The sequence below is a fragment of the Bos indicus x Bos taurus genome, chromosome X (assembly GCF_003369695.1).
Source record: "Bos indicus x Bos taurus breed Angus x Brahman F1 hybrid chromosome X, Bos_hybrid_MaternalHap_v2.0, whole genome shotgun sequence".
NCBI lineage: Eukaryota > Metazoa > Chordata > Mammalia > Artiodactyla > Bovidae > Bos > Bos indicus x Bos taurus.
Genome location: NC_040105.1, coordinates 43297441 through 43319029, shown reverse-complemented (window position 1 = coordinate 43319029; position 21589 = coordinate 43297441). Strand labels below are relative to the sequence as shown.

The 21589-nt window shown below is 43.8% G+C and overlaps 1 protein-coding gene across 1 annotated transcript in view; it reads left to right on the top strand.

The window, feature by feature from the left end:
• The window catches only part of EFHC2 (EF-hand domain containing 2), a 196935-nt gene that overhangs the window by 161416 nt on the left and 13930 nt on the right, over nucleotides 1-21589 (top strand). Inside the window, exon 13 of the mRNA XM_027534499.1 lies at nucleotides 12583-12688. Within this exon, the coding sequence (XP_027390300.1) occupies nucleotides 12583-12688 (106 nt within the window). The remainder of the gene's footprint in view (nucleotides 1-12582; nucleotides 12689-21589) is intronic.

The following is a 21589-nucleotide window of genomic DNA, read 5'->3' as shown; positions in this document are numbered from 1 at the left end:
GAACAGCTTGGTGAGGTCAGAGCTATTATCCTCCTATCTTACATGAGGATGCTGAGGTCTAGAGAGATAAGATTTTGCCCAAAGTCACATAGTCTAGAAGAAGAACTGTGACTTAACCTCTGAACCTTTAAAATGCACATCTTCTGCTTCAAACCGTTTTGAATTATTGTCTACAAATAGCCAGTAGATTAGAATGTTCTGCCTGTTCTGCCTCCTACTTCTGCTGCTTGCATGTTCTCTCTCCCCTCTATTCCCACCACCTCCACTCTTGTTCTGACCTACTTTTCTTCTTGATTGTTGCAGGGCCCCCACATTGGCCTTTCTTCCACCAGCCTCTAAATTTTTAAATCCATCTTTACATCTAGCAGCTAAGTACCTTCTAAGAGCAAGAATATCCTAGTGTCGCTTTTCTACTCACAAGCCTTCTGTACCATTTCTTTGTTCTCTAAGGAATGACCAGCTTCCTCAGCTTTGAGCTCCTCTTCCGCCTTCTCCATTGTGGGGCTTAGGGTTGTCATTAGAGCATTATTCTCAAGCAGGGGTTGGAGTGGGCAGTCGTCATCTGAGACAGAAAAAAAAAAAGGAAGCAGACAAAAACTAAATCCCACATGGGAAAGCTAGGGTCCTTCTGCTCCTAGTATCAGGAGCAGAATCAAGAAGAGGCCAATCTAGGTGGCTGTGTGTGTGTGTGTGCATTGGATAACCTGGGGTTGTCTTCTAGACTTTCAGCTCTATTTGCTTTTATTTTCTAGCAGCAGTATGAGGGATAAATAGGCCATCCCAGTACAAAGGACCTGAGATGAAGTGCAGGCTTAGGAGTCTGGTTTCTCCACAGTTACCACATTCTCAAAGCTCCTCTTCCCATTCCCAGTAGTCCAGCCAGATGGCCCATTTAGCTTTTCACTTGTATACCTCCTGCCTTCCCACTTTTTTGCCTTTTCTCTTGCTGTTTCTTCAGTAGGAACTAGCTTTGAGTTTTCTTCACCTGCTGAAATCTTGTTCTTCACTTGAGACCTGTTTTGCATAGCACTGTATCCATGAAGCCCTCTTGGATTTGGTTGGCTGGTGTGATTATCTCCTGGCTAAGAATTCTCACAGCACTATTTATGTTTCTTTTTCTTTCTTTTTTTTTTTTGTCTCTTACCTTGTAATGAAGATTTGTGAGTAGACATCTGATCCACTCAGATACCGAGACCTACTTCTAACCTGTTTGATTTACTGCCTAAAAATAAGCAGCAGGTTGTCACAGCTTGACAATTTTGCCCCTTACCTTGTCTCCTGTATTCTTTGAATCTACTTGCTAGCTGTGTAATCTTGTGCAAGTTTTTTGACCTGCCTGAACCTCAGATTCCATATCTCTAGAATGAGATAACAATACCTGCTTCCTCGTGGTTCTTGGGGCGAATTGAGATAACATGTATAAACTCCCCAGTGCCATAGCATCTGGTACTAAGTCCTGATTGGAGACTAGGAGAGAAGTGTTCATCAGACACCATAGACCACACGCTCTGACTTAGAAATGAACTGGAAGAGACCTGTGTCCTACATTGAGGAAGCCTTGTTTTTAAACAGTTGGATCTGAATGCCTTTCACACATTAAGCTGTCTTCTAGTCAGGAAGCTGCAGATGTTTATTAAATTATCTCTTGATGGCCTCGGGATGAGTTGTCCTGGAAAGTCCAGTAATGTGGGAGCCTGGCCTCTGGGGGACCTAGATGTTTCTTATCCAGCACTGAGGCCACCAAGTCATCATCCTCTCATTCTCTCAGCAGACTGTTTTGTCTTTGCCTTGACGATTTGACATGAAAGGCAGAAAGATGATTCCCCAACTTGCCGTGAAGCCGGCTCAGTCTCAGATCACATCCGCCTCCGAGCCCCAGCTTAGCTCCAAGGAGGTCATCCCTCTGAACCACTAAGCAGACCATGTTCAGTCTAACTTTGCTTCTAATTGTGCACTGACCCTTCTCCACACTCAGGGGAAACTTCAGACTAATCAGATTAGAAAATGTCTCATTCCCATTCCCCTTTCCCTCCAATATGCCCTGCCACGATTTGGGTCACATGCTTGATGTTTTGCATCATCTCCGCAGATTCCTTTCAAAGACGGCCCTAATTCCTAACGGGCCCATCAGCCTGCAGCTTACATTTATATTCTGCATTCTTATTGTTCCCCATAGACTCCACAGGGCTTTCCAGAGCCTTGACCAGACTCTCTTTCTGCACAGCCCTCCTGTGGCACGCTAAACCAGAGCCCCTCTGACGTCTACAGTCTCCCGTGGGAGACAGGCCCAGAGTTTGTTGACTTGGTTCAGCACACACTCTGCCCAGGGGCAGTTTTACCTGCCTTGGGATGGAGCTGGGCAGTTGGTGAGCAGGTGTAGAGCCCCTTTGAATTCAGATCAGGAGATGAAAAACTATATGGCTAAAGATTCCAATGATTTCTTTCACCCGGGGAATGTTACTTGTATATTTCTCCTGACCCTGCATTTGGGTACTAAGATTTCCCTTCTACTCCATTTCTATTTTTCTTCTGATTCAGTTAGGTCTTTTCCTTATTAGCACAACTCATGCTGGAATCAGGACCTCAAAATCTTTTCACATCTGGTTACCCCAGCCCCCATCAGTTTGTGCTGTGGAAACCGGTATGACGGTCAAGAGTCCGCCTGCAATGCAGGAGACCTGGGTTCTATCCCTGGGTCAGGAAGATCCCCTGGAGAAGGGAATGGCTACCCACTCCAGTATTCTTGCGGGGAGAATCCCATGGACAGAGGAGCCAGGTGGGCTACAGTCCATGGGGTCACAAAGAGTCTGATGCACCTGAGCAACTAACACATATACGCAGCCGGTATGAGGTCACCTTCCTTACCAAACAATCATTTCACTAATGCACAGAACATCAGATGTCAGTGTTTGATGTGGTGATAGCTATTACCCATAATAGGAGTGGCATTCTGTATTGAAACAGTGCCTAGGGCCCTGGAATATTTTGTAAATCCTTGAGCACATTTAAAGGTACATTTTCATTGATGATAGGCATGATACCTCTTTTCTTGAGGCGGCTGTCTCACTAAATAAATGTACTTCAGCCCCAGATGGAATTAGAATAACAACCCCCTAAGATACCCTCAACCTTTGTTTCTATCTCAGGCCCTAGGGGTAGAGATGATATCTCATTCAACCCTGCAGTCCCGGAGATGTGTCCCATGCTATTACACGGGGCAGTGGGGAGAAACACATGGGCTTTATACCTATCAGAGCTGCCTCTGAAGTCCAACCCTACTGCCTTCTGCCCAAGTGATCCCTGTAAATGGAATAAATCCCACTGAGCCTTCATTTGGATGTTAAGGTTTCCTCAGAACTAATAAGCAAGAAATGCTGGTTCTCAAACCATAAGAGATGGGGAGAATTGTGAGGTCATTCTGTTCTCTGTTCCCGGTGGGCCTGGGGAGTGAAGAGGCACCCTCCTCCCCTGACTGTGGCCTTCCGAAGCGGGACTTAGAAGTCAGGTGTGACTCTTTGCCCAGCAGCTCTGCCCCAAGCTAGTCTTTTACAGTTGGCTTTGGGTTCCACAGAATGCCTCAGGACTGGCTTCCCGGGAGAGCTGGTGCCTCATCCAGAAGTACCAGTTAAAATAGAAAAAGTTAACAGGGCTTTCAAATCATCTCATTATGCTCTACCCAGCCTCTCCCCCTGTTCCCCTTGCAGAGGCATGGTTGGGGCTTAAGTAATTTCACCAACAGTACCTGGCCATGAAGCTGAGGGGCAGGGGTGGAACCATGTGCTTGTTCACGTTGCAAAGTGTTCGGTGCCCTGGGAAGTTTTGAGAAACCCCCTTCTCTCCCTGTTCATTTCTTCTCCCTCTCTTCTCTCTCACCCCAACCCTGACCATACACACAGATGGTTTCTACTTTTTCAAATATAAGGCGATTTGGTCCCTAAGGAGATCTGTGCTGGGATCACAATTGGAATTTAGAAGCCTGGTGATTTGAGATCATGGAACTTAACTCACTGGCACCCTGGGCAGTGCCTTCTTGCCAGCTCCTAAGTTGTGACCAACTAGCTACAGCGGCCCAAAGCTTCACTTTTTTCCCCCTCGAGTGTCTGGTCTTTAAGACTCCCACCAGATGTTTCAGTGTGCACCCTGGGGTTTGTCGGGTAATGAACTGAAACCAAACCCAAGCAAGTGAGTCAAATGTGTCTTCACTACCCTCACTCTCTTTCAGCCCTGGCCATGCCGCCAGCCCTCTCTCCTAAGTTATGAGATGGTCTTTGTGGCAGAGGGGAACCCAAGTTACTCTGGCACAGAATACAGCTGCTGCTGTGCCTATTACCTCCACAGATGGGGGAAATAAAGCATATCAGTATTATTCCCCGTGGCAAGGAGATAGATGGCTGCTGTGGTTTGCAAGCCATTCATCATTTTTGGAAGGGGGGAGCAAGAGTACCCGTCAAATGACACATTAGACTCACTTCTGAGAACTCCCACCTAGCAAGGCATCAGGAAGCCTACTTGGAGGTCATTATGATCGAGAGGGGAACCAGAGAAATGGCTTTGCCCTCCCTCTTCTTCCACAAACATGTCCTTTAGTTTGTGTAGGGAAGGAAATGGTGGCTTGCCTGAGTATCAAAGGGAAAGAAGAATTTATGGAGGCTTTAGGAAAACACTTCAGCACTGTGAGGTAGGACTTTAAAGTAAGCAGGCTGACTTTTTAACAAGCTTAGGCACACTTAAAAGCCAGAATTAGCATTGCCCTTTAGGGCAGTCACCCTGGAAGGCTGTGCACTCATTCCAACAATGTCGCCATACAAAGCTCTTCTTTGGAATTGCCTTCACAGCCTTTTCAAAGGAATTTCCTCCAGAGTGGCAAATCTTCATCCTTTGACTGTGAATCAGAGTCTTAGCAAGAGTCAAATGTCGTTTGGCAAGGAGAGAAGTAGTGGATTCAGGTGGAGAAAGAGGATGCTCACATTTTTGAACAGAAGCACAGTGTGACCCTGATAAGAGAGATCCATCTTCTATATGACTCATAGGCTTTCCCAAAATATTTTGAAAGGATGGATAGGATTTGGTGAATGATGACCTGCAGTGGTCAGGAGACAGGGAGGACCGCTGGGGAGATAATATTCAGGGGAAATTGACCTACTTGTCCTTACTCCCTAAGAGTTGAGCCTGCGTCCATCTCTAAACTGCTCCTCCTCGTCTCCTTCTCCTCCAACCTGGAGTGCTCCTTTGTATCCTATTCTTGTCTCTCTGACAGCCTCATCTGACAGTAGCATATAGTAGATATAGGGTATAGTAGCAAATGGAGCAAATGTGAAAAATCTCACGCTGTCAGTGGTGCGGGCGAGGAAGCTCTGTGCTGAGTTTTGGAACTGGGAGAAAGACCAGGAGACGATTCCCTTATCAGTGTGCCCAAATGAGGGTGCTCATGCCTTTCCAAGTCTGATGCATGAATTGACCACCTGGGAAAGCACTCTGCACTGTCTCTCATCTGCTTTTCACACTTCTTATATTTTCATTTATGCCTAACGGATACATGCTTATAGTAAAGAAAATAAATAATTCTAAAAAAACTTACTCTGACAAGAGCAGTTTCCAGCCACATCTCTCCCCACCTCCCAGACCCATTCTCAAAAAACAGCCTTTCAGTCTTTCTAGTTGTTTCTACAGAACTTAAAATAGCATGTACATTCTGCTATTTCTGGATTTCTCATTTTTAGATACTAGTACTAATTTCCTGTTATGATGCTTGAGAATTTAGTATAATATTGATTCCCATTACTGGTGTTCTTTCTAGATGCTCTTAGAATCATGTCTTTATTCCTGATGTTCTGGAAATTCACGATGGGGCCTTGTCGAGTGTGTGTGGGGGGGGGCGGCGGGGCACACGCCTATATATAGATTGTGCTTAACAGTTTATGGGCCCTTCCAGTCTGGAGACTCTGTCCTTTGGCTCAGAGAAATTTTCCATTAATTTTTAAATTATTTCCTCCCATCCTTTTTCATTTTTGTCTTGTGAGAACTCCTATCATTAAGATTTTGGCTCTCGAGCCAAATTGAATTAGAATTCAAATTCAATTCAAATTGAATTGAATTCGAATCCAAATTGAATCTGGATTAAGTTTTTCTTTGTCATTAGGATGTCCTTACCAAGGGGTTTCCTCAGCTTTACATTCCACCCTTTCTACCGCATCTTTTTACTACTATCATATTTTTTATTCCAAGAGCACACTTTTGGTTCCTTTTTTGTAGTCTTCTGTTCTTTCTTCATGGGTGTAACATATCTTCTTAAGTCACATCTTTCCTTCTGCTACCTGAATTTTCTTTGTCCCCTGATAGTTTTTTTCCCCTGTTCCTGCTTTGACTTCTGTCCTTAATGTTGGAAGCTTTTGGGGGTGGGTCTTCTTGGTTAGTGGGTTCACTGCATGAGTCATCTCCTAGCCTACATTTTCATTAGGGAATCCCCAGAAGCCACAATCTGGAGATCTCTCAGGGCCACTCAGAGCATCGAGAGAAGAATCCTGTCTTCTCCTGAAGGGTTAGGAGGGAAGTGGGTTAAGGAAAAGGAGGAGAAATTAAGCACAGTCACTGATGTTCTGAAAACAGGAAAGGGGAAGGAAGGGGTCTGAGAGACCCAAGTTGAGTGGGTAATGTTCTTCTTAACCCTCCATTGTGCTTCATCTACCCAAGACTAGAGCTTCTTTAGTTGAATTTCTCTGGGGAACAAGCCCCAGTCCCCTACAGTGAAGAGTCCAGTGTACAAGGACAGATTCTTGAGGGTCCAGCTGCTCTTGCTGTTTTCAGGCTTTCAAACAGCCCTTGTTTTCAGTACCCCACCTTATCCCTGGGGCTTCCCTCATAGCTCAATCAGTAAAGAGTCTGCCTGAAATGCAGGAGACCTGGGTTTGATTCCTGGGTCAGGAAGGAGAAGGAAATGGCAATCCACTCCAGTATTCTTGCCTGAAGAATCCCATGGATGGAGGAGCCTGGCAGGCTACATTCAATGGGGTCACAAGAGTCAGGCACAACTTAGTGACTAAACCACTACCACCTTATCCCTGGGCTTCCCTGGTGGCTCAGTCAGTGAAGAATCTACCTGCAATGCGGGAGACCTGGGTTTGATCCTTGGGTTGGAAAAATCCCCTGGAGGAGGACATGGCAACCCACTCCAATATTCTTGCCTGGAGAATCCCCATGGATAGAGGAGCCTGGCAGGCTGCAGTCCATGGGGTTGCAAGGAGTTGGACATGACTGACTGAGCAACTAAGCACAGCACCTTATCCCTGCCTTTATTGGCACCTGGAGTCTACAGTCACTCAGCCTCTCAGCAGTTTTGTGGGCCACATTGCCTAATCTCTTAAGTGCCCTCCCTGTCTCTGCCACAGACATTTGGAGTTCAGCTTCCTTTCCTCTGCTGTGCCAAGTCAGTTATCCTAGTCTGATTTCCATCTTGCAAAAGATTTTGAAATTTCTTATTCAGTGTTGCCTTTTTTCCGCCAGCTATCTTTGTCATTGCAGGATACTATCTACTTTTATTTATCTATTGTCATTGGGTGAGATTTTGGTGGGAAAAGGAGATAAGTATTTGTGAGTGACCCATTGTGATTTACTGCCATCCTACCCACTTCCCAAGAACAAAGGAATCTCCCAGGAAGCATTGCATAATTTTATCCTTTTTCATTGAAAGATTCTTTGTTCTTTTTCTGTCTTGCTCCTTTTTGGGGGGATTCCCACCTCCAGTGAAATCCTCACAGACAAAACTGAAAAGAGAAACTTGGAGTATTTTACCACATTGTGCTTAGTCTCTCAGTTGTGTCTGACTATAGCCCACCAGGCTCCTCTGTCCATGAAGATTCTCCAGACAAGAATATTGAAGTGGGTTGCCATGCCCTCCTCCAGGGGATCTTCCCAACCCAGAGATCGAATCCAGGTCTCCCACATTGCAGACGAATTCTTTCCCATCTGGGCTGCCAGGGAAGCCCAAGAATACTAGAGTGGGTAGCCTATACATTCTCCAGGGGATCTTCCTGACCCAGGAATTGAACTGGAGTCTCCTGCATTGCAGGCAGATTCTTTACTAGCTAAGCTGTTTTATCACGTTGAAGTAAAGTGAAGGGAAAGTCACTCAGTCAAGTCCGACTCTTTGTGACCCCACAGACTATATAGTCCATGGAATTCTCCAGGCCACAATACTGGATTGGGTCACCGTTCCCTTCTCCAGGGGATCCTTCCCAACCCAGGGATGGAACCCAGGTCTTTTGCATTGCAGGCAGATTCTTTACCAGCTGAGCTGTTTTATCACGTTGAAGTGAAGTGAAGGGAAAGTCACTCAGTCGTGTCCGACTCTTTGCGACCCCACGGACTATAGTCCACGGAATTCTCCAGGCCAGAATACTGGATTGGGTCGCTGTTCCCTTCTCCAGGGGATCCTTCCCAACCCAGGGATGGAACCCAGGTCTCTCACATTGCAGGTGGATTCTTTACCAGCTGAGCCACCAGGGAACCCCAAGAATACTGGAGTGGGTAGCCTATCCCCTCTCCAGTGGATCTTTCTGACTGAGGAATTGAACTGGGGTTTTCTGTACTGCAGGGAGATTCTTTACCAGCTGAGCCACTAGGGAAGCCCAAGAATACTGGAGTGAGTAGCCTATCCCCTCTCTAGTGGATCTTTCTGACTGAGGAATCAAACTGGGGTTTCCTGCACTGCAGGGAGATTCTTTACCAACTCAGCCATCAGGGAAGCCCATTTTATCACGTCAGCTCAGCTCTTTCCTGAGGCTTGGCTTTGGACTTTGGAAAGATTAAATCTTTAAACATTTTTCCTCAAAAAGGTTTTAGACATCATTATTAAGCTGTGTATGTATTCTTTGATTAACACCATTTGATCCTTCCTGAATATTATTTGAGTCAAGAATAGCTTCCCAAATATCTTTTGAGATGGGTGAATGGTTAGATTGTGTTGAGTCAGACATTATCATGAGTTGGGCAGGGAAAAGTGCTAGGGGAAAAGTGCTAGGGTTGACAAGTGATCATAAGCAAATATCAGACAGATTGGTAAGGAAGTCTGATAATAGGACTTCAGTGGTGACTTCCAGAAGTTTTCCTGTACCATCCAGTGCCATCATATGGAACAAATATAGACTGACTTAGGCATGGGGACTCGGTTTAAAAAGTGGAAGCAGAAAGGCCTTTCTAAGGAAGTAACATTTGAATGGAGACTTTCCAGACAAAGGGCCCAGAACGTGCAAATGCCTTGCGTTGCTGGGAACAGTCTTGTTATGATCAGAGAGCATGAAGAAAGCAAGTGTACCTGGAAGATGGTGAAGAGGGAGAGAGAGTTCAGATGAGATCAGAGAAGTTAGTGGGGGACCAGATTATATGTGGCTTTATAAACCCTGGTAAGGAGTTCAGCTTGTGTTCTAAGTGGATTGGAAAGTCACCAGAGAGTTGTCAGCGAGGAAGTAACTAATCCAATCTGTGTTTTAGAAAGACCATTCTGGTGGAGGATGTAAGAGTAGAAGCAGCAAGACCATGATACAAATGCTATTCCTGTAACCCAGGTCAGAGATGATGGTGGCTTATTAGAATAGAAAAGATGGAGAAAAATAGACTTGTGATATGCTTAGGTGTTAGAGCCTACAGAACTGGTTAGTAGACTGTATATGAGGGGTGAAGTCAGACCTGATTCTAAATCTGTTTCATAGTCTTTTGACTGGTTTCCAAATCACTGGGATATTATACTTCTGAAACCTCTAGGATTCAATACATGCCTCCTGTCATGATGTGATGGGAATTTAGCAACAATTAGATTCTGTATTGTAGGAATAGACAGAGAAACTTCTTTCATTGGTGATCTCATTCAATCTTCCAGGCGGGTGGCTTTAAATACAATCTGTATGCTAATGACTGCCCCATTTTGATCTCTAACTCAAACCTATTCCCTGAACTTCAGACTCATATACCCAACTGCACACTTCCCATCAAAATGTAACACATCCAAAACCAAACTCCAGTTGCTCAAGCAAAACCCTGGAAGTTGTCCTGAATCCATTCCTATTCATTCTCCCCCTCACCTCCCCTATACACTATAAAATCTTTCAGGAATCCTACGCTCAAAATATATTCAGGCTTTACCGTTCCTCCCTGCTCTCCACTGCCACCACTGTCATCAAAGCTGCCATTACCTCTTGCCCGGATTACTGCAGAAGACTGCTAAGTACCCTTGCCACTGTGGCCTTGCCCCTACATTGTACCTGCAATATATCAACTAGTGTGATCTTCAGAAAATATAACATAGATCTCCTAACTGTTCTGCACAACGTACTCCAATGGCTCTTAGCTGTCCTTAGTATGAAAGTCAAAGGCCCTCCATGATCTCATTCTCTGATCTCAGCTCCTACTCAGAGTATTACGGAATATTTTTCTTCGAGGTACCATGCTAAAGGAAAGCTTCTTACAAAACATCTTTCATTGATTGAGTTTTAGTTCATCTCCCCAAAAACAGGCAAATAAAAGACATAATGGTCCTGCATTTTGGCTACAAACTATTCCATAAACAGATCATGTCCTTTCAAGGAGTTCAAATGACGAGTGAGCCAGAATTCACAGGATAAACAGTGGTAGGGGGCAACATGTTGGAGCTGTCTCCCAGAATCCTTGGCCAAAGAAAATGTACACAAAAAAATGACTGAATTCCCTTTCCCCTCTTCTGATCTCTCTGTTTATTCTACTTTATGTTGATGAGTCTATGTAACTTCATCATGTAACATTTCATTTATTGCTGCTAATTTTTATTAGTTTATAAATGTGAGCTATTCTTTTCTTAATGCTTGGAAAAAAAGCCTTTTGACTGATTATGAGTTATTTTTTTCCTGCTTCTGTTATCACCAAGTTTTCTTATAGTTAATTATCCTCTGTTCATCCTTGCAATAGTAACTTGCACACCTCACTTGCTGGTTGGGAGCGGGGGGCAGAGCCTGTTGAGTTAGAGGTGCTGAGAGAAGGGCAGGAACCTGGAGCAGGGTGCTTGGAACAATGCCTTAGTGACCACCTTTGTTTTTTTTTTTTCTTCCAAAAATCATGTTACATAACCAGTATATATTTAGCCTTAGAAATTGGCAGAATGTGGTCAAATTCAGATTAGAAAACATTGAGGTATTACAATAAGAGGTACTTTGTGTTGGGGACATTGTAGCAATTGCCTTGAAAATTTGAGGTCTTAATGGCCAAAACTCTATTATGGTTAAGAATAAACTTATGACATGGCACCCCACTCTAGTACTCTTGCCTGGAAAATCCCATGGACGGAGGAGCCTGGTAGGCTGCAGTCCATGGGGTCGCTAAGAGTCGGACACAACTGAGTGACTTCACTTTCACTTTTCACTTTCATGCATTGGAGGGGGAAATGGCAACCCACTCCGGTGTTCTTGCCTGGAGAATCCCAGGGACGGCGGGACCTGGTGGGCTGCCGTCTATGGGGTCGCACAGAGTCGGACATGACTGAAGCGACTTAGCAGTAGCAGTAGCAGCAGTCAACTAGATTAGTTTATTTTTGACCTATAACTTTATGATACAGGTTAATCATTTGTGTTTTTTTTTTGTTTTCAAAATGAAAATGGGCTTAAGTTTTCCTGATTATAAATTTAAAAGAATTCAGATGATACAGAAAGTCTAAAGAAAAAGCAACAATTATAATCTCTCTGCCAAAGATAGCTATTCTTAATACTTCTGTGTATTGTTACTGGACTTTTTAAATGCTGTTTTGTACAAATATAAACCTAAAGTGAGATCATAACTCTGCATTCTATTTTATAACCTCTTTCCACTCAACAATACATTATTAACATATTTCCATGGTAACATGTATGGAACTATTGTTGTTAAGTCATGTCCGACTCTTTGCAACCCCATGGACTGCAGCACGCCAAGCTTTCCTGTCCTTCACCGTCTTCCAGAGTTTGCTCAAACTTATGTCCATGGAGTCGGTGATACCATCCAACCATCTCATCCTCTGTCACCCCCTTCTCCTGCCTTCAATCTTTCCCAGCATCAGAGTCTTTTCCAGTGAGTCAGCCCTTCGCATCAGGTGGCCAAAGTATTGGAGTTTCTGCATCAGTCCTTCCAATGAATATTCAGGGTTGATTTCCTTTAGGATTGACTGGTTTGAGCTCCTTTCAGTCCAAGGGACTCTCAAGAGTCTTCTCCAACACCACGATTTGAAAGCATCAGTTCTTCAGCGCTCAGCCTTCCTTATGGTCCAACTCTCACATCCATACATGACTACTGGAAAAACCATAGCTTTGACTTGATGGACCTTTGTCAGCAAAGAATGTCTCTGCTTTTTAATATGCTATCTAGGTTGGTCATAGGTCCTGGGGATACTTTGGTGAATTAGATGTGTGAAGTCTCTGCTCTCAAAGAATTTACAGCCTGGAGCATTAGAAACAAAATATAAAGTAATAAGAAATAAGAAAAATATCAATATTGAAGCACTTCTAATATTATGTTTTCATGGTGGATTTAAGCTGACATTTTGGTCCTGAATTGTACAGATCGACTCAAATCATATAATTATATTTTTAGGTTTGAAGACAGTGAAAAACAAATAAATTATGAGTCATTTTTCTGTGCCCTGAACTGGAGAGTGAATCCAGTGCCTGTATTGGAAGTGGCATCATACATTAAAGAGGTAAAATTAACAATAATACCTGTTATAAAAACAAGCCATAGCTACCTGCCTTGCATTTTTAACATCCTTTATCTTGAAATTATTTTTCAATGTAGAATATTAACATCAGTGCTTTTGGAAAGAGCACTGTGTATTTCTGAGTATTTGTGTTAAAGGCTAATTCACTTTCCATGCTGAGCGAACATCTGCTGTATAAGAGCGTGGTTTTTCTTATGCAGCTGAATGTTTTTTAACCTAAGTCGCACCCAATTATATGGAAAATAGGATAATAGGTTACAGTTATAAATAGATATAAACACTGTTATCAGGGGATTCTGGTAATATCATCATAAGCCACAAGAGCAAACCTCAAATGGTGCATATGTCAAGAATCCCCAGTGTGTCTGACGCGGTGCACACAGGTTTGCCTTGGGTGAAGCAGTATTGTGTGGAGACGCATATTTCCTAGTGGGGCCAAATTTGAAATAGAAATTCAGTAGAAAAATGCTTGGTTAGGGAAAACAAAGTTCTTGTGATCAGATGATGCTCTCAACATTGTGGAATTGTCTGAATTCTCTAAGATCTCTTTGGACCAATTGTCTTTAAGGAGTGGATGGGTGGGTGGTGGTTTGTTTATGTTTTAACATGCTCCAGAAATTGATTTTCTTGGGAAAGTCCCTTGATAAAGCAAATGTCATGTGGTCAGTACTCTCAGAAAGGAGGCATTTATTCCTCCTGGTCTCTGCTGACCAGCTCATTCTGGCCTGAACTGGTCTAGTGCCCTTGGGGAGTTCCCTCAGGCATGCAGCTCTTCTGGAGTGTCAGGCAGCCTTAGAACCTCCAGATGATGGGGAAACACTGGTGGCCTTTGGAGTTAAACAGAGCTGGGCTTGAATTCTGGCCCTGCCGCTTGCTTAGCTCAGTGACTTCGGGGATAGTTACTTAACTCATTAATTTATTAATTTAATTCTCAGACAAGTCACATTTAAGTATCCACTCTCAGCAGTTTTGGTGCTATGTCCTGGGGTCTAGAGACAGTCATTTTTGCTATCTTGAGGAGGGTCAGGGGGACAAGAAGTCTTAGGAGGTGACACTGGAAATTTCGATGATGAATAGTAAGAGTTGGATAGGAAGAGTGGCATGTTATGCCCAGTGGCATTCCCAACAGAGGCTCCAGGGCAAGGGGCAGCATGACTCTTGGTCAGAACCAGGAAGAATCGGTGTGGCTGGGATGAAGGCACAAAGCGGGAGGAGAGGAGAGGGATGAGGCTGGAGATAACCTCATGGGTGAGGTTTGCATATCATCCTGCAAAGTCTGGAGACCATGAACAAATGTCCAGGAAGAGAGTGACATGATTAGGTATGCCCTTTAAAGGGCCCTTGCTCTGGTTGGGTGGTGGGTAGATTGGAGAGAAGACAAGGAGACAAGTAGACCCCTTAAGAGGCTCTTTGATGATCCATCGTCACCATAGCAACAGCACACACTTAAACCATTTACTGTGTGTCAAGCTCTCTTCTAAGACCTCAAAATCTATTTGCTCATTTAATCCTCAGAGCAACTTTCTGAGGGTAGATACTTTTATCATTCCCATTTTAGAGATGAAGAAGTTAGAAGAACAGCCATTGTATGGGAGAGTGAGAATTTTAACTCAGATCTGTTTTACCACAAAGAATGAAAAAGGAACAAATCATTTAAATATAATTATTATTGAAGATACTGGATTTAATTCACTAAAGTTCAAGATAGTGTCACAAAAACAAGTTAATACTGTCATTTGGTAATCTTTTAAGTGTTAACTGCTCATTTGTGTCCGATTGTTTGCAACCTCATGGACTATAGCCTGCCAGGCTCCTCTGTCCATGGAATTTTCCAGACAAGAAAACTGGAGTGGGTTGCCATTTCCTCCTCCAGGGGATCTTCCTGATCCAGGGATTGAACCCGCATCTCCTGCATTACAGGCAGATTCTTTATCATCTGAGCCACGAGGGAAGTCTCTTTTAATTTCTTAGCCACACAAATATGTAATTTTTACATGTAAAAGGAACAATGATGGATAGAGTTTATGTTCTGCCTTTTCATTTAATGTTACAGTATTCTGTTTTGGATAGAATGCATTTGTCCCATTGGGACTTTGCTCCAACCCCGTCTACCCTGCTCTGAGTCCTAGGCAGCTGATCTTTGTAAGCTTCATCAGTGAGTCCCCTAGCCCTCTGGCCTCCAGTTGGGGGAGCCATTGGGATGCACCAGCAGGAGAGTGGAGGGTGGGAAGAGAAAAAAGTCATCTCCCTCCCTGACTGCCTCCTCCTCCAAGGTCCACAGCACCTGTCTGGAGTTTCTCTCGATGTAGCTGCAACCACTCTCACGTGCCCCTTGAGCCTCAAGTGGTGGTAATGGCTCCTTGAGGGTCTGGAGGATCCCTTGTTGGTTTTCCTGAACACTTCCCACAACTTTGTAAATAGTCATTTTATTAAGCTTTTCTCAATTTGCACAGTCCACATATATCCTCTATTTCTTTTGTGATCCTGAGTGATACACATACTTATTTTTGCTAGTTAGCAACTACCTTTGTTGTTTTTCTCCTCACTTTCTCCTTCTCTCCTTTTCTATTCCACCCAATCCATCACCCAAATGTTTACCTATGCTTTGAGGTTTCATCATTTTAATGCACAGAAATATAATTGTACCACATGCATTTTATCTGCTGTGTATTTTTCTTAATTGTACACCATGGGACATTTCTCTAGTTTAATATGTGTAGACTTCCCTGGTGGCTCAGATGGTAAAGCATCTGCCTACAATGTGGGAGACCTGGGTTCAATCCCTGGGTTGGGAAGATCCCCTGGAGAAGGAAATGGCAACCCACTCCAGTACTCTTGCCTGGAAAATCCTATGGACAGAGGAGCTTGGTAGGCTACCGTCCACAGGGTCACAAAGAGTCGGACATGACCGAGGAACTTCACTCACATCACTAAGCCATTGTTTAATACTGTAGTATGAGTATGGAATAATTTATTCATCCATTTCTCTATCACTAGGCATTCACGTTATTTTTACATTTTTGCCTCTGAAAATATGTGGTATCTTATTGCTTTAATTTTTATTTTCCTGATGATTATTGAGTTTGAATGAAATTTAATTGCCTTTTGGTACTACAACCTACAGTAAGAAAGACATTTTTCCATAGCAACCCAGCATGCACATATACAATAGAACAAACGTTTCATGAAACAATATTATTCTAACTACATGCAATGATGTATGATCTTTCTTTTCTTTCCTCCCTATTTCCTTTCTTTCTCCCCACCTTCTTTCTTTCTTTTGAATATAGTCCATTACCCATTAAATTGATTTAAGGACCTGCAAAAGGATCACCACCTGCATTGGAAGGAGAGTCAGTGTGCAAAGGCCAAAAATCTACTTTCCCTTTAGCCACCCCTCCCCCATTTCATCTTTTACCTACTCTATCTGCTGGGATAGTTATTGAGCAGTGGGCCTCAGGTTCTTTAGAGAGAGCGTGTGAAACAGAAGGTCTGGAATCATAGGAAGCTGAACTCAAATCCTTAGCTCTAAGATTGACTAACTGGGTCACTTCATGTAAGTGAGTCAACCTTTCAAGTTTCCCCATCTCAAAAATGGAGGTAAAAGTAGTGCTTATGTCAGTACACATGAGACAGTTACCACAATACCTACCCCACAGTAACGGCTTACACGGTGGTTGTTACTATTGTTTCTAAAATGGCAATGTCTTAAGTCTTGAAGTCAGGGGGCTGGGCCCTGAGCTGTCAAGTTCGAAAGCTAAGATCAGTGATTCTATCCTTAAAGGTAAGAGTTAGAACAGCTACAGAACAGGCATGTAGCATCAGAAAGGGCCTGTGCTTCAGCAGTAAGTAGACTCTTCCAGTTGTTAACTCATTTATGGTGAGAAGAACTTTACTCTTAGAGTCTCTTATCATCCCAGAGGAACAAGCCTGGAAACAGTTCAGTCTTCAGGAGACATTTGGAAGGGGCCGTTCTTTTTCAGCCAGTTTAGAAATAAAAGGAAGAACATAGATATAAAATGGCACCTGACCGATTTAACCTTTAGTGAGAATTTAACTAAACTGCAGAGTCTGAAGCACTCTGGTACTCCTAAGCTTGTTATCATTTCATTAAAGAGGATATTCGATAGCCTGGGAATGTTACCAGTGAGTCTGTAATCTATATGAAAAGATGTACTGTGAATGGGTTGCCCATAATATTGCATAGTTCAGACAGCAGAATGAGCCATGAAAAGTGTAGTATCAAAAAAGAAAAAAAGAAAAGTGTAGTATCTCCTGAACCATACAAGTGTACATAAATGTTAATATCTAATAATGCCCTGAGACACAATGGGTCAGAGCTATGTCACAGGTTGGCTTCTCCAGGAAGCAGATGGAGTTTAATGTGCAGGATGTTTATTTGGAAATGTCCTTGGTATCAATACCTATGGGAGGGAGAGGGGGGACATTGGAGTGCACAGAGGGAGAATTGAGCTTTGATGCAGATCCAAAGGCAGCCTTTGCTGGTCCACAGGGAACTCTGGAGCTAGAATGGCTTCTCAGAGCCATCCTGAGTTAGTTAGGCCAAAATGACCTGGACTTTATCCCTGTGCATTGGTTTAGAAAGGGTAAGTGAAGTTCAGTCACTCAGTCGTGTCTGACTCTTTGCAACCCCATGGACTGCAGCACACCCTGTCTATCACCAACTCCCAGAGCTTGCTCAAACTCATGTCCATCGAGCCACTGATGCCATCCAACCATCTCATTCTCTGTCATCCGCTTCTCCTCCTGCCGCCTTCAATCTTTCCTAGCATCAGGGTCTTTTCCAATGAGTCAAAAATGAGTTAGAAATTAGTTAGAAAGGGTAGAGTTGCTCTTTGCAGTCAGGACAGCTCTGTAGCTGAAGCAATCCCCAAAGGGTCTTCTAGAGGCTGGACCACCAAGTCCTTACTCAAGAGCATTCTAGATGGATCATGTCTTGGCAGCCAACCACTCTTGATTATTCTTGGTATGAACTGGGGCCCTGGCCTGTGGCACAGTCTTCTCCATGCTCCTGATCTTCTGTTACTCTCTGAGCTTTCACACATGGCAGGGAACTGACATGCTAGAAGATGCCATGGTTATGGAAGAGGAAGTGGTTATGCTTGAGGAGTTGGACCAGATGTGTAGGTCTGTGGGGCCCACTCAGGCAAAGAAAGCCTCTCACTTAGAGCTTTGGGGATTGCCAATACTTAGAGAGTCTGCTGTAGCCAAAACACTGAATGTGGGACTTTAGGACAAGATCCACCAGGTTGTGAAAGTGACCCAGCCTTGATTGTGATGTGACAGATTAAAATTCTGTTGAGAACAAGGAATGGCAGGCTGAGCTCCTGTGTGGAAGTGTGGCCCTGGTGGAGGCCAGCAGTGGGGCAGCTGCATGCTTCCCCCAGTGTATGAGCTGGACGAGTCAGCTCTGGCTGAAGTTCCAGAGGTATCATGAACACCTCTCTAGAAGTTACTGGCACCAGCCACCACTCGAAACCTGGGTGGGTAACTATACTCTTGGGCTGATCACTGTACACTTAGCAGGGTGTCTTCCCTGAAATGGGGATCTTACTGAGAAATGAAAAGAGACTGTGAAGCTGATGAAAGCTAGGCAGGTCCCAGTACTAGATTCAGTACCAGTTCTGTTTGCATCAGCATGAACGGATAGGGTGGATGGTAGGGGTGGGGATTTGGGACACCTTCCCAAGCTTGATTAACTGCAGTGAATGGGAGCAGTGAGGGGCCAAAAAAAGAGGAAGAGGACCATGAGCTTTAGCCAACCAGAAGCTGAGTAGGGGAGTGGTCTGCTACACAAGACTAGGGGTTAGAGGGGCAGCATATCAGGGAGCTCTAGCAGGGAGGCTCCCCAGAACAGGGAGCACAGTGCTGGGGAATCCAGGGGTTAGGACTGTTGAGCAACCAGAGGGGGCCCGTCAGCAGGCTTGAACGAAAACCTTCAGCCCTGGCCAGGGGAAAGAGCAGGCTAAGTCCCTATACCACTGAGGTTCTAGCTCGAGACTCACAGCTCTCATAGAGGAGTCGGGGTATGGATTTAATACAGGGGCTATTGACAGAGGAGTGTGTAAGGTCAAGGGAACCAATTTGGGCAGTGAAGTGCTCAGGGCCTAGCTGGAGTGGGAAGCCTTTACCCTCCCTAGGTCTGGAGAAGCAGGGAGGGACTGGTCTTATTGGAGCCCAGTAGAAGTGCTGTAGCAGTGGCAGCAGGTAGGGAGAGAGCAGGGAGAGAGGAAGTAGAATCCATACCCCTATCTCTCACTGCTTCCCATTGGCTGGACCCACCCGGAAGGTAGAGAACAAGGAAGCTCAAGAAGTGGTGTAATCTGTAGAGGTCAGCCTCCTAGGGCAGAGAGCTTGGTGTGAAGGGCAGAAGATGGGTCTTGGGGGACAAATGGAGAAAGAGCCAGCACAGTCTGTTACCAGAGTAAAGACTTGTGCTCTGGTGAGCAAATGTCACAGCCGATGTTTAAGGCCAAGTCGAGACTAACAGCTCCTGAAGCTTGGTCTGCTGGATGTCAGGACTGGTTCCTCTGACTCCAGTAGGACTCACCTATGTGTGATCCTCACATAGCGTCAGCTGATAGAACTGGGGACCAACAACAAAAAAGCAGAATTCTCAGAGAGGACCGTGGTAAGTAGCTAGCCCAGCTTTGATTTGGTGAGAACTTTCCCTGTGTGGATGGGTGGAAACTTATTGTCACCCACCAGGGCTGCTGAGTGTGGCCTGTAGCCTGGATTCTCAGGAGCTGCCTTAGCTGGGCCTCTGCCTGGCCCCACCTCAGCCATTGGAGTAATTTAATTCTCACTCCATTGTGTGACTATCTATGGTCTCAGCATGTTGCCTAGAGCTGTCACGGCCTAGAGACCCCAGTTCCATTCTATTGTGCTTGCTCACAGATGGTAACTGTAAAACTGGCAAAAGAGGTCCCACTGTTTAGAGCCTGCCTGGTTAATCTCAGAAGTCACGTTTTAAAAAATAACGCTAAATCGGATCTCATATAAACTTTATAATTCACACTGTGTGACTGGCATCTTATCTTTGGACATTTCTGAGAAAAATTGGATGTGGCTTCTTTTTATGAGCACTGGCATTGCAGAAACATTAGCAATTGGCTCTGAAGTTTTCTATTGTCACGACAGGATGATATATAGCCTTGGTATTGTAGAATAAGGAACAGTTGGGTACACCTTGGTATCTATCTTTGGACACCCGACTTGAAGATCTTTTGGTATTTAGAGGGTGGAATACCCTGTGGCATTTTATTTTCCCAACCGTATTGTGGCAATAAGTATCATTACCAATTTATAAATAGGAAGCTAAGACTCAAAGGCATTCCTAAAGGTCTAGATTATGTAGTCAAGGGCTAGTGCCAACTCTTTAAGCAAAGTTATGTCTAATATTTCAGGTTGAATTTAACAGTTGAAATAAAAGATTATTAACCTTTCTCATTGATCTTACCTGGTGTTGCAGATGGTAAAGAATCCGCCTGCAATGCAGGAGACCCAGGTTCAATCCCTGGGTCGGGAAGATCCCCTGGAGAAGGGAACAGATACCCACTCCAGTATTCTTGCCCGGAGAATCCCCATGGACAGAAGAGAAGAGCTTGGTGGGTGCAGTCCATGGGGTCACAAAGAGTCAGACATGATTGAGCAGCTAACACTTTCAGTCATTCTCATTAGATTTGAAAAATACCTGGTAAACACATACTGATTACGTAACACAAAGCAATGACCTAGTAGGGAACAATACTGCCAGAATCCACTGTCATTTAAAAGGTTTGGTGATGTCTACTTGAATTGTATAAATAAGCTTATCACTAAAACTAAAAAAATTCGTGTCTCCTTGAAAACTTTACTTGCCCTGTAATGCAATTTCAAGGAAAGGTTTTCTTGTTTAAAAGTAACAACTTTTAGCTATACTCACACAGCTGAAAACTCTACTGGAGCTTGGTGTAGGGCAAAGAAATGCAGTTGTGAAATATTGGCATTATAGTAAAGACAGAAATGGCTAGAAACATAAACAGGTCTCCTGGTTTTATATATGAGATTTTCCTTATGTCATCAGAATGCTCTTGATTATCTTAGCAAGTATTTGCAAAATTTCTTCCTCAAATTAATTTCAATTTAATTTACTGAAATTTAATTGTTTTTATGATTTCTGTCAGCTTAATTTGATTATTTCCGAGGTCATGTCAACCTAGTAGAAGAAAGAAAATCCAAGAAAGCAGCAATTTCAGTTCATACAGCACTGGATTTTTCTACAAATTCATAGATAAAAAGCATCCTTTTTTTTTTTTTTATTGAGCGAAGGGGGAGTAATAGAGTGAAATCACTAACATGACTCTAGCAGCCTTACATTTGGGAGGAATAAAAATAACCTTGTTTCAGTGAAGCGTGGAATTTAATTGGCTCCTGATCTTTTTCCCATATGCATCTGGTGGCCAGTACTACAGTAGAAAATTTTAAGCTAGAAGGAGACATAATCCAATTAAATTTCCTTTTAAAAATGTCAAAGCAAATAAATCCAGGGCCTATGAGCTCACACACAGCTTTGCTGTTCTCACTGGGCAGCTGCTGTTTACTGGGTTTCTATCCAGTGCCATCTTTGCTTCCCATTTCAAGGATATGTGGTTTTACAGATTGGCAGCTATGTTTTTTTTTTTTTCACCATTGATGAACAAGTAATTTATTGCCAACTTCTCTGACATCTTAAGTAGCTCCAGTGACAGCCAGATTGAAAGATGTCATGGGGCCCTCTTGCAGACAATGATTTCCAGCCATTTTAGAGTCATGATTTTGTATTACTGTTGAATTTCACTCTGCATCTCGTAGTTCTTCCTTCTTCCAGAAAATGCTATGTGC